This window comes from Staurois parvus, unplaced genomic scaffold, assembly GCF_062004578.1.
Source record: "Staurois parvus isolate SC_StPar_1 unplaced genomic scaffold, SC_StPar_1.0 ptg000827l, whole genome shotgun sequence".
Lineage (NCBI taxonomy): Eukaryota > Metazoa > Chordata > Amphibia > Anura > Ranidae > Staurois > Staurois parvus.
Window position 1 is genome coordinate 3425001 of NW_028318623.1, and position 21416 is coordinate 3446416.

The 21416-nt window shown below is 42.2% G+C and overlaps 1 protein-coding gene across 1 annotated transcript in view; it reads left to right on the top strand.

Annotated features, from left to right (window-relative positions):
• The window catches only part of SHANK1 (SH3 and multiple ankyrin repeat domains 1), a 724545-nt gene that overhangs the window by 688102 nt on the left and 15027 nt on the right, over nt 1-21416 (top strand). Inside the window, exons 19-22 of the mRNA XM_089655187.1 lie at nt 7697-7720; nt 13200-13256; nt 17517-17641; nt 20679-20787. Of these exons, the coding sequence (XP_089511313.1) occupies nt 7697-7720; nt 13200-13256; nt 17517-17641; nt 20679-20787 (315 nt within the window). The remainder of the gene's footprint in view (nt 1-7696; nt 7721-13199; nt 13257-17516; nt 17642-20678; nt 20788-21416) is intronic.

Below are 21416 nucleotides of genomic sequence, written 5' to 3' on the forward strand. Positions count from 1 at the left end.
CAATATGTGTCCACCCAATCAGTATGTCTCCCCCAGAAATGTATCCTCCCAGCCAGCAATATATGTCCACCCAATCAGTATGGCTCCCCAGAAATATATCCCCCCCACCAAACCATATATGTCCACCCAATCAGCATGACTCCCCAGAAATATATCTCCCTACCCAGCAATATATGTCCACCCAATCAGTATGTCTCCCCCAGAAATATATCCACCATCAAACAATGTATTTCCACCCAATCCGTATGGCTCCTGAGAAATATATCCCCCCCACCAAACAATATATGTCCACCCAATCAGTATGACTCCCCAAAAATATATCCCCCCACCAAACAATATATGTCCACCCAATCAGTATGGCTCCCCAGAAATATACAGTTGCAAGAAAAAGTATGTGAACCTCTTGGGATTACGTGGAGTTTTGCATGAATTGGGCATAAAATGTGCTCTGAATGTCATCTAAGTCACAACAATAGAAGAACACAGTCTGCTGAACATAATACTACACAAACATTAGATGTTGCCATGGTTTAATTGCACATAACATGTAAACATTCACAGTGCAGTGAGGAAAAAGTATGTGAACCTTTGGACTTAATAACTGGTTGACCCTCCTTTGGCAGCAATAACCTCAACCAAACATTTCCTGTAGTTGCAGATCAGACCTGCACAACGATCTGGAGTAATTTTGGACCACTCCTCTTCACAAAACTGTTTCAGTGTAGCAATATTCTTGGGATGTCTGGTGTGAATCGCTCTCTTAAGGTCATGCCACAGCATTTCAATGGGGTTGAGGTCAGGACTCTGACTGGGCCACTCCAGAAGGCGTATTCTGTGCTGTTGCAGCCAATGTTTTGTTGAATTACTTGTATGCTTTGGGTCATTGTCCTGTTGCATCACCCATCCTCTGCGGAGCTTCAGTTGGCGGACAGATGATCGTACGTTTTCCTGCAAAATGTCTTGATAAACTCTGAAATTCATTTTCCCATCAATGACAACAATCCGTCCAAGCCCTGAGGCAGCAAAGCAGCCCCAAACCATGATGCTCCCTCCGCCATGTTTTACAGTGGGGATGAGGTTTTGATGTTGGTGTGCTGTGCCTCTTTTTCTCCAAACATAGTGTTGTGTGTTCTCCCCAAACAACTCAATCTTGGTTTCATCAGTCCACAGTATATTTTGCCAGTAGTGCTGTGGAACATCCAGGTGCTCTTTTGCAAACTTCAAATGTGCTGCAATATTCTTTTTGGACAGCAATGGCTTCCTCCGTGGTGTCCTCCCATGTACTCCATTCTTGTTTAATGTTTTCCTTATTGTAGATGTGTCAACAAAAATGTTAGCATGTGCCAGAGATTTCTGTAGGTCTTTAGCTGACACTCTGGGATTCTTCTTTACCTCATGCAGCATTCTGCGCTGTGCTCTTGCAGTCATTTTTACAGGACGACCAGCCTAGGGAGAGTAGCAACAGTGCTAAACTTTCTCCATTTGTAGACAGTCTGTCTTACCGTGGACACATGAACATCAAGGCTTTTGGAGATACTTTTGTAACCCTTTCCAGCTTCATGCAAGTCAACAATTCTTGATCGTAGGTCTTCTGAGAGCTCTTTTCTGCGAGGCATGGTTCACATCAGACAGTGCTTCTTGAAACCAGTAAACCCAAAACAGGTGTGTGTTTTTTAAGGGCAGGACAGCTGTCAGCAACACATCCAATATCATCACACTGATTGGAGTCAAGGTTGGCTCACTCCTGGCTCCAATTAGCTCTGGGAGAAGTCATTAAGCTAGGGCCTCACATACGTTTTCCTCCCTGCACTGTGAATGTTTACATGTTATGTGCAATTAAACCATGGCAACATCTAATGTTTGTGTAGTATTATGTTCAGCAGACTGTGTTCTTCTATTGTTGTGACTTAGATGATGTTCAGAGCACATTTTATGCCCAATTCATGCAAAACTCCACGTAATCCCAAGGGGTTCACATACTTTTTCTTGCAACTGTATCTCCCCAACCAGCAATATATGTCCACCCAATCAGTATGTCTCCCCCAGAAATATATCCACCATCAAACAATATATGTCCACCCAATCCGTATGGTTCCATCAGACATATATGTCCACCCAATCAGTATGTCTCCCCCAGAAATATATCCCGCACCAAACAATATATGTCCACCCAACCAGTATGGCTCCCCCAGAAATATATCCCCCACCCAGCAATATATGTCCACCCAATCATTATGTCTCCCCCAGAAATATATCCCGCACCAAACAATATATGTCCACCCAATCAGTATGGCTCCCCAGAAATACATCCCCCCCACCCAACAATATGTGTCCACCAAATAGTATTGCTTCCCTAGCAATATTTTGCCCACCTCAACAACACATGCCCAATCAGTATAGCTCCTACAGCAATATATCCCCCCTACCTGTAATATACTGTATGTCTGCCCTGTCAGTATGGATGCTCCACAATATATCTCCTACCCAGAAACACATGTCCACACAAACAGTATGGTTTCCCCCAAAATATATCCCCCACCCAGCAATACATATCCACCCAATCAGTATGATTCCCCCAGCAATATATCCACCACACAACAATACATGTCCACCCATTTAATATGGTTTCCCAACCAATACAACAGCCATTCAGCAATATGTCTCATACTCAGTAATGCATATCCAACAAATAAATATGGCTCTCCCAGCATTGAATGTATCTTCCTTTCCCCACTTATTATCAGTATATTCACTTTGTTTGACAACCTCTCCTAGCTATAGATATCCCCTACAGCAGAATATACCCATCTTTGCTGTAGTGTTGCTATCCCTCCTAAAGGGAAAAAAAATAAATTCTAGTAAGGGTATGTAGCTCATGCCCCCGGATTGACAGCCATATCCACCTACTGGAGAGTAAGACCTAAATAACATTTCTTAGCACTCAAGGAAATGTACTATGAAGGCTGGAGGGGATCCAGGTAAAGATAGAATACCAGTATTCTAGACCAGTAAAGAAGATTGTAGAAGCTGCATTGGTGGGATAGAAGGTGGCCCACTCCCAGGAACACCAGGATGACACAGAAAAAGGGAACTCCCACCAGGTCCCAGCTGTTCCCTGGCCCCAAAGCAGTAGTATGGCCCCAAAGCAGTAGTATGGCCCCAAAACAGTAGTATGGCCCCAAAGCAGTATTATGGCCCCAAAACAGTAGTAGCAGGACGTCTAGTCATGATTTTGCTGTGCTGTCTAATTTACGGGTCTATTTATGAATGTTTATAATAATAATTTACACAACATTTACCCAACCTTCATACATATTTGTAACCGAATCTTAGATAAAAAGGTGTTAATCCTAGCTAGAAGTTGTGTAAATCTTGGGTTAAAACATTGATAATCGGACCCAATGGCTTCACTTCATCACTTAGGACTAAGCCCTGCTAAATATCATCCCTGTGTCCCATTAGCATGCTCTTACTTGCCACTAAGGCTGACTGAGCAGGGAATAAGGATTGGCAAGAACTTGATATAAATGCAAGAAAAGCTTTGCCCCTTTATCAAAGTGATGCTAAAGAACAGGAAAGATCTGGCTGGCTATAGCATTTTCAATTGGATATAAGAAGTCATCTGAGGTATCACTTATTATTAATTAATGTCCAAGATAAATTAATGGAACGCTGACTATTACAACATGGCTTCCTACAGACTGGGTAGGCCACAGATGTACAGTAATCTTGCAAACCAGTCAGAAGTTGATGATAGCTTCTCTCTAAGGTGTATTCTGAAAAGAGGTGTTAACTGTTGGTCATTTTCTTCTCTTCTTTTTTCCCTTTTTTCCTTTTTTTGGTATCCCATTTCATTCCTTTGCATATACCTTTTGCATTCCTATCATTCCCTATATTTAATATGATTCTTTGCTAACTATATGTATATTACTATACTTTTCTACTCCTGTGTTGTCTGCTTCATGTTATTAAACATCAAGTGGACAAAGGTATATTTACATTATTATTGAAGGCAACATAAGACCCTCCAACCATTTCTATGTTTGTGAAGTTTCCATCCAGAAAGAAAGTATTAGAGGATTAATGTTTAAAGGGAACCTGTGATAGCCTTATATGCATACTGAAATTACAGCCTATGTTTCAGAAAATGCCTTTATTATTTACAAAATTCACTTCTTTTGGAAGCTCCATGAACCAGGCCATACGCTGTACTGAGACCTCAGTTATTACACTGACTTAGCTATTCCCACCTGGCATCTCACGGTTCAAAAAGGGTGCCACTATCAGGGGCGGACTGACCAATCGAGCACTCGGGCACTGGGCCAGTAGGGGACCCCATGAGATGCCCTTGATACCTTTCACGGGCTTTGTTGGGTGTGGTTTGAGTGTTGGCCAGGACTCAGGGGCCCCATAATTTCCTATAGCCCGGGGGCCTCATGAGTTGTCAGTCCGCCTCTGGCCACTATTGACCAGTTAGGCACAATAAATGGTCTCTTAGATGGTGGTTGGGCCTGAAGTAAACATCAAGGGCATAGTACAATGTACAGCAATGACTTGGGGAACCCTAAACACATAAATGAGGATATGGTAAACAATAAAGGTACTAGCAGTCTGCATTTAGGCTGTAACATTCCGTATGATGAACTTCTGTTAGGCTACCTGTAAACCTTTAATTTGACAAAAAAAGCTAACCTATCTTTTAAAATGTACTCCAAAAATATAAAGGTGGCCTTTCCCAAGGCTGTTTTAGGTTATGAATAGAGTGAGGTAGGATCTGGTCCCCACCTAGGCATTTAGATCTGTTTATGACCACTCCAGAGGTTGACTATGAGCTCAACCTCTCTGTTTGGAGTGCTTTCTAATCACGCAGAATTCACTGGTGGACTAGTGACACCATCTTTTTTGCAAATATTAACAACTGAGTACTGACGTGATACTTTTTTTATTTGCACTAACATACAATTTTGAGGACAACAAATATTAGGAAACTTAGGTGGATGGAAGCAGAGGGTGATCTTTTTGGAAAGTCAACAGGAGATGTAAAAATATGGGTGTCAAGCTTCCAGACTTCACCTATAACAGAAATACCACTTTTTGGTGGACTGAGCCCATAAAACAAGCCTGTATATGTTCAGGGAAGTGATTGTATGCCTATGCCCAAGCAAGAACAGGCGACTCAAACAGTCATACATTACAGCTTTCTACCAGCCATTTCCACCTCATTTTGCTGGTAAGAGATTTTAGCTTCATGGATTCTTTGATGGAAGCAAGTGGAGCTTCACCTTGTTATGTGTAAGTTTTTGCCTAATGTTACTGCTCTATATGTGAGGGATGCAGACCTTTACTGTTTCATACTTTCTATACAAGCTATTTTTTGCTAAGCCTGTCTGAGGCCACAAGATGACTGCTTTCAATACCCATGTATATCCCTCTAAAAATAGTTTTTCTTATGTTACTGGTTGACTTTCCTGTCTTCAGAGATAAGCTCCAACAACTGTTTTCCTATGTCCAGGGGCGGACTGACAACTCATGGGGTCCCCGGGCAATAGGGGATCATGGGGCCCCTGTGTCCTTGCCCAAACTCAAAAAAGCCTATGAAAAAGGTACCAGGGGCATCTCATGGGGCCCCCTACAGACCCCGGGCCCTCAGGCAGTGCCCAAGTTTCCAAATGGTCAGTCCGCCTCTGCCTCTGTCTATTGTGAGAACTTCCATATTGGCAACTGAGATACTACACAGGAAGATGACAGTTGGGGTGGTTTAGTGGCAAAAAAAGCTAATCCAGAAGCAGGAATCCAATGGAATCAGTACATACAGGTTAACACAGGGCAGATTATGTTACAATAATATTCTTGGTCATAACGTCCTAAAGTAGATTGCCCCCCCCCCTTTTTTATGCTACATTTGCAGAAAGGGCTGTTGGTTTTTGCAACTTCATTGCCATTATGCCAATGAAAATTAATGTCCAGTTTTTTTAAGGTAAAAATACAACATTGTAACCTGTGTAGTCCTTAGTCCAGATCAGGGGCGGACTGACCATTTGGAAACTTGGGCACTGCCCGAGGGCCCGGGGTCAGTAGGGGGCCCCATGAGATCCCCCTGGTACCTTTTTCATAGGCTTTTTTGAGCTTGGGCAAGGACACAGGGGCCCCATGATCCCCTATTGCCCGGGGGCCCCATGAGTTGTCAGTCCGCCCCTGGTCCAGATACTTGCTTCTCTTCTGTACATACAGAGAAGGTCGTTCAAGTACATATTTGATGAATGAGAGCTAGTGACATGTATATAAAACATTTGTGCAGTATTTTACATTGTTTGAAATTATGCATACAACCTAACAATCCCAGTTTCAGTTGAATACCATGGTCAAAAAGGTCAACATGTAAAAATATACCAAGCACAGTTTTTGAAAAATCTGAGAATTCAAGCATATGGTGAAAAAAAATGGTAATCAGAGGTTACCTTCAGTCAAGTGCTTTGTAAACATCAAGCTTGTCTCGCCTTTTACCTCTTTCTTGCCTTTTTATTGGTCTAGTATGCTACCCAGTAGACATTCGTGTTTCGTTATGATTTGTTTTTCGGATGAAAATATTATTTTTGGAAATTCAGATGTATACGAGTTTCTGAATGAACATAGTAAGGAATGTCAACAAATCCGAAAAAAAAGTTGTAACAAAATGTAATAGTGCATTTGTTTAATTTAATATTTATTTTAGGTACTTATATAGCGCTGTAAATTTACACAGCGCTTTACATATATATTGTAAATCAGTCCCTAACCCTCAAGGGGCATGCAATCTAAGGTTCCTAACTTACATTCATACATACATATACTAGGGCCAATTTAGACAGGATTCAATTCACCTACCAGCATGTCTTTGGAGTGTGGGAGGAAACCAGATTACCCAGAGGAAACCCACGCAGGCACAGAGAGAACATGCAAACCCCAGGCAGGTGGTGCCATGGCTGGGATTCGAACCAACGACCCTAGTACTGCCAGGCGGAAGTGCTAACCATTTAGCCACTGTGCTGCCTATTCATTTCATTGTTTCATTCTGATGTTGTCACATGAAGCGATAGTATTTAAGGTCCATGGGAAAATTAATTCAATTTTCAAATCTGATTTATAATTCAGATAAAAAATGGATCTAAATTTCATTCCTTTTGTTAATTCGGATGGACATGTTACCAGTCGATATTGTCCAGTCAACTCATGCCATTTCTCTTGGTGGGTAGGACTAACTACTGAAAATATGGAATCCCTCCAATCCCTCAAATCTGATAATATATCGAATACATAGCAGTCTTCCGGAAAAACTGCACAATTTTCTGAATCCAGCCCGACCAACGAATATGTGAAACAAATGCCAAAGATACAAAACACATTCTGAAAACAAATCGGGTTAATATAACGAATATGATGAAACTCTTCAATGAATGAATGCATTCGAACTGAAACAAAAATTTATGGCTGCTACCCAGCATATTGGTTGTAGAGGGTGAGGCCAAGGACAATTTTCACAAAAAGTGAGATAACTGTGGTCTCTTGACCTATCAGTTGTTTGTGCATTCTTTTTTCACCAAAGGTAACCTCTGCTTATACATTTATTATATTATGCGTCCTCAGAAATGACTAAGGTTTAAGGTTTTCTTCAAAGTATGACAAATTACTTGTAACTAATGTCTCTTGATTCCTTTAGTTTCTCCTTGGAAAAAGAAATCTGGTGAGCTTATCTTTTTTTCTTATTTACTGAAAATTAAAATGTTACCTCATGTGGAATAGACTCCCTCAAGAGTTGGTTCTGGCCAGCTCCGTGGATTGTTTTAAAAAAGTCCTGGATTCTTTCCTAGATACACAGAATATAACTGGATACTAACATTTATAGGTAAAGTGGATCCAGGGAATATCCAATTGCCTCTCGGGGATCAGGAAGGATTTTTTTTCCCCTGCAGGAGCAAATTGGATCATGCTGGTCATGTGATTAGCTGTGGCCAAATCACAGCTAAGCACAAAAAAAAAAAACCCTGAATGAATCGATGTCATTCAGGTAAATGCTTGCTTATAGCAAAGTAATTCTATGCTATAAGCAAATTGTGTAAAAAAAAAACAAAAAATACTGATCACTTCCCCAAAGTAGTACAATGTTACTATGGTAACATTGTACTACTTTGGACATAGTGAAATATGAAAAAAAAAATTAAAATTAAATTAAAATTAAAAAAAAGAAAAAAAATGTAATAAAAAATTAAAAATAATAAAAAAATAAAAAAAAACAATTTTTTTTTTTCATACTGTCACCAGTCACTGTCCCTGATCACCACCATGCCAGTTATATGAAGACACTGTACTTCACTGGTGACAGTATGTAAAAAAAAAAAATAGTGAAAATAATTTTTTGCATTTTCCAAAAAATTATGACAAAAAAAATACAACTTCAAAAAACTCGCCATGCCTCTTATGAAGTACGTCGGACTGTCTACTCTGCAAAAAGGGGTCATTTGGGGATATCTGTACTGATCTGACATTCTGGGACCTCAAGATATTAGATTGGCCGTCAGTACTTCAGGATTGATCAATTTTCAGATCTATCCCATAGTTTGTGAACTCTATAACTTTCCTACAAACTAAATAATACATTCTAATTTGGGTTATATTCACCAAAGACATGTAGCAGAATACATCTCAGCCTAAATGTATGGAGAACAATAATTTATTTGCAAACGTTTATAACAGAAACAACGAAAAACATGTTTTTTTTTTTAATTTTCAGTCTTTTTTTGTTAATTTAGCAAAAAATAAAAACCCCAGTGGTGATTAAATACCACCAAATGAAAGTTCTAGTTGTGTGAAGAAAATGATAAAATTTTAGTTTGGGTACAATGCTGTATGACCGCGCAATTGTCATTCAAAGTGTGAGAGCGCTGAAACCTGAAAAGTGGCCTGGGCAGGAAGGTGTAAAATTGCCCGGTATTGAAATGGTTAAATACACATAAATGAATTGGTGTCAAGAACCAAAAATAATAACAAATAATATAATCTATGAATGGTTTATAAATAATAGTGATTCTTCCCCATTACATTTAAAGAATGTTGTAAAGCTGTGGAGCCTTGAATGTCTCCCAGTGCTGCTTCTTGCTTTGAAAAGAATTAAAGAAATAAAGACAGACTGCGGTATTTACACAACTGCATTAGAACAGGTTTTTTTCTTTTTTTTTTTTATGAATTCATAGATGAATAAGTGGTGATCTTTCATAAATGGCTGGGCTTTTATTTGTCTTCCAAATTGTGCTTCCAAACACAAACACATCCACAGGGAAACAGATGTTCGTTTTCTGCATCCATGGCTTCATTTCCTATTTACCTGGAATTTCGCTGTTAATATGTATACATTGTAATGTGGTAGCTCTACTGCATATTTTTTTGAGATGGCAGATATAAAATACACAAATGAATGCAACTGTGTATACATACTTATGTAATGATTATTTTTGTTTTTAAGTGGTTCGAAAGCTTGAAGGTTTTTTTTCTAATGCCTTCTCTACATCAAGGTTAAAAAACCTTGCAGCAACCCCCCCCCCCCCTTCCCCTAGCACATCCTTATACTTACCTGAACCCGATCTCGATCCAGCAATGTGCACAAGAGTAGAAGCTCTTTCCCTCCTCATTGGCTCAGAGACAGCAACAGGATCCATTGTCTCCTGCTGCTGCCACTCACATTAAGGGAGGAACAGGGGCAGGGCCGAGATGTGCTCTGTTTGTCTATGTACAGAGCCGGCTTGGGAGTGAGCCTGCAGGAGTCCCTCCATAGAAAGTGGCTTGCTATAGGGGCACTCGGTGGAGGGGAGGAGCCAGGAGCACTGGTGGGGGACCAGAGAAGAGGAATAAAAAAAAAATGTACAAGCCCTTTAAGGAAAATAGTGTGTGTATCTGAATTTGCCTTGGTACCAGCTTCTTGCAATCCACAGCACAGTAGCACTTGGGTAGGGAGAGGGAGAATCAGCGCAATCTCGATCCAGCAATGTGCACAAGAGCAGAGGCTCTCCCTCCTCATTGTCTCAGAGACAGCAATGGGAGCCATTGTCTCTCACTGCTGCCACTTACAGCCAGTGAGGCAGGTGCAGGGCTGAGTTGTGCTCTGTGTGTCTATGTATATACAGAGCCGGCTTAGGAGTGAGCCTGCGCAGCGCAGTGCATCCATAGCAAGTGGCTTGCTATAGGGGCATTTGATGGAGGGGAGGAGCCAGGAGCACTGGTGGGGGACCAGAGAAGAGGAATAAAAAAAAAATGTACAAGCACTTTAAGGCAAATAGTGTGTGTATCTGAATTTGCCTTGGTACCAGCTTCTTGCAATCCACAGCACAGTAGTACTTGGGTTGGGAGAGGGAGAATCAGCACGATCTCGATCCAGCAATGTGCACAAGAGCAGAGGCTCTCTCCCTCCTCATTGGCTCAGAGACAGCAATGGGAGCCATTGTCTCCTGCTGCTGCCACTCACAGCCAGTGAGGGAGGAACAGAGCTGGCTTGGGAGGGAGCCTGCACGAGTGCCTTAATAGCAAGTGGCTATAGGAGCACTCGGTGGAGGGAGGAGACCAAATATAGTGAATGCAGGGTCCGGGGAGACCAGATATAGTGAATGCAGGGTCCGGGGAGACCAGATATAGTGAATGCAGGGTCCGGGGAGACCAGATATAGTGAATGCAGGGTCCTGGGAGACCGGATATAGTGAATGCAGGGTCCGGGGAGACCGGATATAGTGAATGCAGGGTCCTGGGAGACCAGATATAGTGAATGCAGGGTCCGGGGAGACCAGATATAGTGAATGCAGGGTCCTGGGAGACCAGATATAGTGAATGTAGGCTCCGGGGAAACCAGATACAGTGAATGCAGGGTCCTGGGTTTAGTAACACTTTAAGTTGTCTGCCCTGCAAAACAGGGCTGTGCTGTGAGTCTGTGACCAAGCTTTGCAAATCCAAGAACTGGAAGGACAGAGATATTCATTATTTGGCATGTAAAACAAATCCCATATATGTATTTTATTCATTAGAAAGCTGTTTGCTTGAAGCACAGCTTTAAGATCATGGTACAGTTTGAAGTAGAACCCCCTCACCCTTAAGTGTTAGGATTAACGCCTCTACAACAATTTTCCATCGCCTTTTATAACAGCACAAGGAGGTAACTGCAGAAGTGAACAGTGGGGACTCTTTCACAGCTAGACTGTTGAACACAGGTCATTCCGTTGGCTGAATGGTTTCTTCAATGCGCCATTCATGGCTCTTTTCCTCTACTGATGGGAGCAATCTTGTTATGTGCTATTTCACAATGGGAAATAGCCACACTCCCATGTGCAGCACGTGGGTTGAGCACTGAGCTGTGACTGAATGGAGCAAATAAATAATTTATCAATCCGTGTTTGTACTCCTTTCACACATTCCTCTCTTGAAGAATGTGCTTTAGAAGAGAACTTGAGAGGAAATACAAGATTAAGTAATAAGCAAGTAAGCCCCAGAGCAATACGGGTTGGGAACGGCTGCTTTGCATCAAGACTTGGCTGTGGAAGTTCGTGGCCCAGAGGACATAAGTGTTAAGGAAAGGTACCATTTTTTCTGTCCCCGTGGTGTTAACATGAATCTGGGATGTCTAGAAGCTCTGAAGCTCTAAAGTTGAAACCAGCAAGCTTGCTGTATCTGCTGTTTCCCTTTTTCATGTTTTGTTTGCAAGAAAATGTATATAAAAAAATACAGGCAAGCATCTTAAAGACTATGTGTAGCTAAAATAAAAATCAGCACAAGGGACACCAAAGGGTCTATGAGGGAGGGTTGGATCCAGGGGCGGACTGACCATTTGGAAACTCGGGCACTGCCCGAGGGCCCGGGGTCAGTAGGGGGCCCCATGAGATGCCCCTGGTACCTTTTTCATAGTATTTTTTGAGTTTGGGCAAGGACACAGGGGCCCCATGATCCCCTATTGCCCAGGGGCCCCATGAGTTGTCAGTCCGCCCCTGGTTGGACCTTTTGGGTATCCATCTGTCCTCCATTTCTAGATCATGATTTCTTCATGGAAGCTGTAGCATGGCTTCTATGAATAGAAAAACTGGGTAGAAAAGGTAGGTATAATAGACAGCTAAGAAAATGGAGGTCCCCAGTTTTCTAGACTTTTTAAAGTGATACTAAAGGTTCAGATTATTTTTTTTCTACTAAAAAACATGTCATGCTTATCTGCTCTGTGCAGTGGTTTTGCACAAAGCAGCCCCGATACTCCTGTTCTCGGGTCCCCTTCCGGCACTCCTGTCTCCTCCCCCCTGCTGGCTGCTCCCAAAGCAAGCTGCTTGCTCTGGGGCATTTGTGCTCCCAAAGCCACCCCTGTGTGCCCCTTCACCCCCTCCTCAGTGGCTGTGGTTAACAGCAGCGGGAGCCAAATGCTGTGTTTCAGCCAATGAGGAGGGAGAGACCCAGGAGAGCTGTCATTCTCGTGCACACCGCTGGATCGGGATCAGGCTCAAGCAGGGGCGGACTGACCATTTGGAAACTAGGGCACCGCCTGAGGGCCCGGGGTCAGTAGTGGGTCCCATGAGATGCCCCTGGTACTTTTTTAATAGGCTTTTTTGAGTTTGGGCAAGGACACAGGGGCCCCATGATCCCCTATTGCCCGGATGCCCCATGAGTTGTCAGTCTGCCCCTGGGCTCAAGTAATTATTAGGGGTAGCTGAGGTGGGAGCTGCACACTGAAGATTTTTTAACTTCATGCATAGAAGAAAACATAAAACACCTTCAAGGAAAAACAGGTGTGAGGATGCTGCCACCTCCCTCAATAGGGAGGTGGTAGCATCCATGAGGCCATGACTAAAACCTGATTTGTCCGAAACCCGCTGGTGATTTTAGCTTCATACATGCCTTTATAATAAAGAAGTATACAGTTGGATTTCATCCTGAGTGACGGCCATTCGTGTTCTTCATAAAACACATTCAGCCTTTACAACCACTTTAATGATGAAAGGGACTGGAGAGAATTGGGGCAGTCCACTGGTGCCAGGATGGAAAACTGAATTACGGAGTAGGCAGGCTGGCTTCCCATATGCTTTACAGTTGTAGGTAATAGTCACCTTTTAGTATTTTATTTGCATGTAGATTTTTAATTAGGAATTGAACAACTTGTTGCAGCATCATAACTCAATAATTAACTACTCACTTTTGTTCCTTTATAGATTATGAACCAACTCAGAACACTGAGAAGAAAAGGACGGTGTACCAAATGGCACTAAGTAAGAGCTGACTCTCATTATGCATCCTGTTATCGCTTATTGATTAGAAAGGAAGAAGGGCAACTATAAAAATAAGCTTTAATATATGAGCCAGTTCATTTTGAAATGATTCTTTCAGTAGGTTACCTGAGACACTTATTTTAGGTCTTGCTTTTCATTACACAAAGTGTGAATTTTGTCTCAGCTGGACCTTTTTGTGTTTTTCCCAGCTGGTAAAATAGAACTAGGTTCTTATCTTTGTTATGGCCCCTACTGTCATTTGCTACTATGAAATCATGGACACAGCACAGGCATGCAAAATCTGCATCTGCAGACTATTTACTCAAGGTATATTCTTCTAGAGATGGGGTCTCCAAACTGTCTAAACAAAGGGCAAGTTTACTGTCCTTCAGACTTTAGAGGGGCTGGACTGTGGCTAGTGGGATCAAAAATAATCCCTACATCACAAGGAATGGATAATGTCTCAGGCTTGGTATTCAGTGGGAGTAAAACGATTACCTAGAGCCTGTGGTCAATAGGGGGAGAAGGAGCAGTGTCCCATTATTGGTATTAATGGGAGGAATAGTGCCCCATCGTTGGTGTCAATGGTAGAAATAGTGTCCCATCATTTGTATCAGTGGGAGGAATTATGCCCTGTTGTCGGTGTCAGTGGAAGGAATAGTACTCCATTCTTTGAGTCAATGGAAGCAATAGTGCCCCATCATTGACAAAACTGTCTAAACAAAGGGCAAGTTTACTGTCCTTCAGACTTTAGAGGGACTGGACTGTGGCTAGTGGGATCAAAAATAATCCCTACATCACAAGGAATGGATAATGTCTCAGGCTTGGTATTCAGTGAGAGTAAAACGATTACCTAGAGCCTGTGGTCAATAGGAGGAGAAGGAGCAGTGTCCCATTATTGGTATTAATGGGAGAAATAGTGCCCCATCGTTGGTGTCAATGGTAGAAATAGTGTCCCATCATTTGTATCAGTGGGAGGAATTATTCCCTGTTGTTAGTGTCAGTGGAAGGAATAGTACCCCATTCTTTGAGTCAGTGGAAGCAATAGTGCCCCATTCTTTGAGTCAGTGGAAGCAATAGTGCCCCATTGTTGACAAAACTGTCTAAACAAAGGGCAGGTTTACTGTCCTTCAGACTTTAGAGGGACTGGACTGTGGCTAGTGGAATCAAAAATATTCCCTACATCACAAGGAATGGATAATGTCTTAGGCTTGGTATTCAGTGAGAGTAAAATGATTACCTAGAGCCTGTGGTCAATAGGGGGAGAAGGAGCAGTGTCCCATTATTGGTATTATTATTACATCGAGTTTATATAGCGCCAAAGAGTTTGCTCAGCGCTGTACAATAGAGGGGGGGACAATACATGAAACAGTACAGCAACTACAAACAGCACACGAGGGGTTAGAGGGCCCTACTCTTTCGAGCTTACAATCTAGGAGTATTAATGGGAGGAATAGTGCCCCATCGTTGGTGTCAATGGTAGAAATAGTGTCCCATCATTTGAATCAGTAGGAGGAATTATGCCCTGTTGTTAGTGTCAGTGGAAGGAATAGTACCCCATTCTTTGAGTCAGTGGAAGAAATAGTGCCCCATCATTGACAAAACTGTCTAAACAAAGGGCAAGTTTACTGTCCTTCAGACTTTAGAGTGACTGGACTGTGGCTAGTGGGATCAAAAATAATCCCTACATCACAAGGAATGGATAATGTCTCAGGTTTGGTATTCTGTGAGAGTAAAACAATTACCTAGAGCCTGTGGTCAATAGGAGGGGAAGGAGCAGTGTCCCATTATTGGTATTATTATTATTATTACATTGAGTTTATATAGCGCCAAAGAGTTTGCTCAGCGCTGTAAAATAGAGGGGGGGACAATACATGAAACAGTACAACAACAAAAAACAGCACACGAGGGTTTAGAGGGCCCTACTCTTTCGAGCTTACAATCTAGGAGTATTAATGGGAGGAATAGTGCCCCATCGTTGGTGTCAATGGTAGAAATAGTGTCCCATCATTTGTATCAGTGGGAGGAATTATGCACTGTTGTTGGTGTCAGTGGAAGGAATAGTACCCCATTCTTTGAGTCAATGGAAGCAATAGTGCCCCATCATTGACAAAACTGTCTAAACAAAGGGCAAGTTTACTGTCCTTCAGACTTTAGAGGGGCTGGACTGTGGCTAGTGGGATCAAACATTTTCCCTACATCACAAGGAGTGGATAATGTCTCAGGCTTGGTATTCAGTGAGAGTAAAACGATTACCTAGAGCCTGTGGTCAATAGGAGGAGAAGGAGCAGTGTCCCATTATTGGTATTAATGGGAGAAATAGTGCCCCATCGTTGGTGTCAATGGTAGAAATAATGTCCCATCATTTGCATCAGTGGGAGGAATTATGCCCTGTTGTTGGTGTCAGTGGAAGGAATAGTACCCCATTCTTTGAGTCAGTGGAAGCAATAGTGCCCCATCGTTGACAATATAGTGCCCTGTTGCTGGTGTTAATGTAAGGAATAATGCCCCATTCTTGGTGTCAGTTGAAAGAATAATGCCCCATTGCTGGTGTCATTGTGATGAAAAGTCACTGTTATTGTCAGTGGAAGGAATGGCACCGGAGCATTCCTTCATGATTTCTGTGGGGTAAACAGTGTTTTGCATCAGTGGGGAGAATAGTGCCTCATTTCAGTGGTAAGAATGGTGTCCCAAGGGCCAGATAAAGTCAAGCAAAGGGCAGTTTGTAGACCACTGTTCTAGAGGAATTGGTCAGCAATAAAGGGGACGGGGTTTGATTCCAGGTAGCAGTTGGGCAATGTGGCAAGTGCTTAACTTGGGTAACCTTCAAAGCCTGCAGATATAACAGCAATTAAAGCCTCAACTAGTAAATACACCATATCTATGCAGCATCATGTAACCAGCTGGTTTCTGCAACATGGAAAATGTTATGATTATCTCTATCTACACATCTGTGTGCTGATTTTTTGTCTATTTCTTTTTTTTAAGAAATATATTTTCTATAAAAATTTGTAAATGAAAGAAGCAATACAAGCCTCCTGTGCCTATTAAATATGGCCCTTGAGATATTGATACATGCAGGAGAGGCAGTAACAGTGGCAAAATGATGCCCCTTCAAAAAAAGTAAGTTATTTCAAAATAGACAATTGAACATTTTTGGATACAGTCAGGAAGGGTTAAACCTGTTACGGGTTTTTATTGCTGACTTTGCCACCATTTCCCTTCACTTCCTTTTGCAATAGCATCCTGTTGAACCTGATACACAATGTGTAACCTGGACAGAAAGTGAAGGGAAATGTACCCCATGGGGTCACAGGCAACAGTAAGAAGCTGATAGAGGTTCTAACCCTTCCTGACAAAATTATGTTTTTATTGCTTCCTCTTTCGGATAGATTTCTCTTGACTTCTATCTTACTGCAAGGGAAATTCGAAGACATTTCCTCAACAGAGACACAGTTTGATACAAAATGGTTACTGTCCATAAATACAGCCTCAATTAACCAGCAGTCAGTCCACTCCAGGGCATGAAGGGTTTGCAGCTTCTTCCATTCCCCAGAACTGTAAAGAAAGGGGTGTCCTGATCCCCTGAAAAATGTTGACTGTACTTTTTCTTAATTTCCTAGAAATTAGATCCTAAATACAGTCTGTTCACTCGTTGTTCCTCACCCACTATGCACAGTTGTTATATAGCTGATAAATTAGTACTCCAGCCAGGGGCGGACTGACCATTCGAGCACTCGGGCACTGCCCGAGGGCCCGGGGTCAGTAGGGAGCCCCATAAAATGCCCCTGGTACCTTTTTATAGGCTTTTTTGGGTGTGTTTTGATTGTGGGCAAGGACACAGGGGCCCCATTATCCCCAATTGCCCGGGGGCCCCATGAGTTATCAGTCCGCCCCTGACTCCAGCTGATTCCCCCAAGAGTTGAGCTACCTGTGATTGAAAATTGGAGCCTACACACCACTACCTTTTGAACCCCTCTATCTTGGGTTCAAACCATCTGGCAACATCAAATTAGATTGTCTAGTGCCATCCCAAACACCAGAGTCTTTAGTAATGAAAACCTAACATGGTGGGTATGTAAGAGGTTTAACAAAGTAGGCTTTGCTCAGAACTTTGGAACTAAAGTGTGTTCATCTTTTTAGTACGGAGGTATGCACACCTAATTTACTCAGCACCATGTGCTCTAAGATGCCATTTTGATGTGGTCCTTTGCCTCTGATCACAAAGTTGTCACTAATATCCCTTTCCTTCTCATGCAGACAAGCTGGATGAAATTCTGGCAGCAGCCCAGCAAACCATCAGTGTGAATGAGAGTTCTAGCCCAGGTACACTGGCATCACTTGGAACGTCACGGAGTGCGGGGAAGAGCTTTTTCTCCTCTGAGGTACAAAACTGCCGAACTTTAGTACTACATTCAAGTTTGCATCTTCTAACTTCTTTTACATAATGTATCATTATAGGCAAGGCTGGTGAGAGAATATTATGTGCCCTAGACAAGACCAGCTACTTGAGCCCCTCTCCCCCCCAAAAAAACCATTTTTAAAAACAGTAGAAAATATTAAATCAACAAAACATGAAACTGCTCATTTTCTTTTAATTTGCAAAAATAAGTGCCATAAGATGCCACCAGCACCAATATTAAAGACAAAATCAGTGTCACGGACGGACTGTATCTGTGGCTGGCAGTGGCAGGGTGACAGTTGCAGTGGGTGGAGGATGATGGATCCACACTTTGACAGATCCCAGGCTAGAATTTCCCCAGGCAATGGGGGGGGGGGGGCGATAAAATGATGTGACAGCAAGCAGCTTAGCTGAGCAATACCACACAGACAGATTTGACACAGAAAACCACCACCAACAATGACACAAATCAGCAGGCCCAGCAGGCACTAGAAGAGCAGGCTGTGGGATTGTGATGATGTCATCACTCACTGACACATTGCACATGTGATGGATGTCCGGCCGGCTAGGTCACACTCCCCAGACACGAGGCATTAGAGTCAGACATTACCTTCCTCTGTAGGCACAGCTCCGCCTCCGCTGATGAATGGTAAGAAAAGGGCTGGAACTCCACAGCGATCAGCAGCTGCCAGGCAGCTTGCAGTAAGGGACTGAATCTGAGAGGAACACTGGAAGGAGCAACAGCTCATCTGCTACACTGGCCCAAGACACCCGGAATCTTCCTCTGTTCTTTCTTCCTCCTCTCTGCTGCCCCTCCTCTCAACTGAAAGATCATTCAAGATGTGGCGGTGTCCCACACAGAGAGAGTGTCAGCCTGGCTGTGCCCAGGTGCCCCTAGGTAGCAGTGCACCCTAGGTGACCGCCTAGTTTGCCTAGTGGAAGCACCTGCCCTGATTATAGGCAGAATGTATCATAATTTGAGCATTTCATATGTGTATTTTAAATGTTACAGCTCAGTTCCTAAATTAGATACAGTTCATAGTGCCATTGGGATATGACAGTCTTTATCAATCCCTAACACAGCTCTTCTCTTGCATCCCATCACCATTCTAATAACATTCACTGCCCAAGTTTTGAGGAAGGGGGAGGCCTGTCTCTGAAAACTCATTGGATGAATCTGATGCCCTTAACCACTAAAAATTTACAAAACCATACATTGCACCATAGCAGTAGTGGTGAGTATCTCCCAATTGCTACTCCACCGTAGTTCTCTTCTCCTACCACTATCCCTACAGGGATCTCTCACTCTTTCAGTTGATCTTAATCTCCTCCTTGATTCAAAACCCCCTGATGAAGCTGCGTGACCTGCAGCGTAACGCGTAGGGGAGGGGCATCCTGGCTGTTTCTGAATGAAATACATTGAGGGACAAATAGAGTCTGACTGTTTCCAAATTCCTGTGTCCCTCAATGGAGTCTAAGAAATAGATTTTAGGGTAAGTACAAAAATGTCACTTTTGAAGTTACAGTACCGTGTTTAAGCTTATATGAGGTTTTGGTGATTGGTTTTAAGACCAATTCCTAGGCTGCAAGGGCTGAATTTTTTTTCCATAAAATCGTTAAGGTGCATTATTGTAGATGCCTTTTAACAATACATATTTGGCTGGAAGTCCAGTGTAGCAATAACCTAGTTAAACGTATAATGATAGGATAGAAAATCCAGCCACAACCTTCAATAGGTTGGCCAAAAGAAGAAAATACTTATCTCTATATGCAGGGGTTTCTGCCAGTAATGCCTATGAAATGTTTTGGCCTTGGACCCTTTGTTGCTTGGGGAATTTTTACAATAAAGGATTGGTGCCCATATTCCAGAAGCATGAGAAATGACATTGATGCCATTTCTCGAGGCTAAAGGAACAGAATCACAAGACATTAGACTGCTTAAAGCAGATATGAAGTGTTTGTGAGATTGAACGTGTTTGTGACATCTAGAGATGTTACATTGGACTGCTTAAATTAGTTAAGAACTTGTTTGTGCATTTAAAAATGTTTACTTGTTTGAGAAGTTAGAAATCTTTAAGTTAAGGGTGGATAAGAAGCTAATTTGTGGCAAGAGTATGATATTACAAGCTAAGATTTTGTTTGCCAGTAAAGTGGCTGGGTGTGACTAACGGAACCTTTCTGCTAACTCCTCCTGAGGCGGGCGTGGTGCCCACCCATTTCGGGAAAGTTGTCAGAAGAATTTAACAGGGTATATAATGAGGGGCCTGAACGCGGTCAAATTGGAAGCCTTCCTATGCAAGAGGGGATGTTCTGACGCTGGGATTCTTGCCAAGGCTATATGGGCTCATTGGATTGGTCATGTTTAGGGCTTCTCTGTGACCCCCATGTGCATTATGGTTCCAATGGGATCTGTTCCTTCCTGTCTTCCAGTAGCTTTGGTAATGTATTAATTCTATGCTGTGACGCTGTCAAAAGATGTGTCTATTTCATGCTGTAATGCTCACATTATTATTGGTGTGTGTTATTATGAAGATTGTGATGACTATAAGATATATCCTCCTGTGTGTGATGTGATGATTAAAGGGGAAGGTTTGGACAGTGCAAGAATACTGCAGTTGGATTCTGTTATTTCTTGGGGTGCCAAGTGAATGCTATGACATGCCAAGGCAGGTGTACATTTGGTAGAGGATCTCTCAAATGCTTAGAATAATGGTGTAAATGCTTGTTAAATCATACCTGTGTGGTATATGTAACTTGTTCTTGGTGTTTGAGTCCACCATTGCATTACACTGCCGTTACAGGAGACTTCTACAAGTTCTAAAACAAAGGTGTAATATACAGTAAATTCTGTGGAAATAAACTTGCAGTAGTTGCTATGAAACATTGTAGGCACGTTTGGCAGTTTTTGCACTGTCTTCAAAAAGGTACATAGAAATTATTCTGTATATGGAATGAAAAAAAAATAGTCTATGTGTGCTATCGTATTTAGTTTAATTATGTTCATTTATGTGTTTTCTTAGCCAAGTTATGGACAGCATAGAGTCTCAAGTGCCCAGTCTGTCTTTGAGGGTCCCTCCTATTTGTCCTCTTCACCTTCCCAGGCATTGATGCTACGACAGAAGTCTATTGGTAAGTACAGTCTGGCAAAATGAGTTTAACAAACCAATTTTTTTTTTAGTTTTGAATAGGGTGGGGAAGTGTTAGAATCCTGGTTAGATCCTCATTAGGCTTCTGGTGCTTGAGTGGAAACCAGGGTTTGCTGTAAACCCGATTGTGGAATACAATGGCAACTCACAGAGTCTGCCACTTTAACTGAAAAGATGTGACCACTTTTGCTGAGCATCCACGTTTATTGAATCTTGCTCCTGACAATTTTTGTACTCAATGCTGGATGCTTCCCATAATAATGCAAGCATAGTGCACTTGGAGGGGTAACTGACAGTCTTATGACTTATGATTTGACTGTGATTGAGACTTTTGTTCTTATATCAATGACTTTACGTTCTAGTTCCAGCCAAAATGTTTTAATTTGGTTTTGAAAAGAATTGTTGAGGACCTTCCCCCTCACTCATGTCTCCTTGTCACCTGCACAATAAAAAAGGAAAACATTTCTTCAACCAAGAGAAAAACCATGATTAAAAACATTTATTTTCCAGTACAGTGGAGAAAGGTTAGACCCTCTTTTTTTCTGACCTTTTTTGTCTGTAAATCTTAGTGGGGGGGAGGGGGGAATTCCCTTCATTATATGGTGACACTCA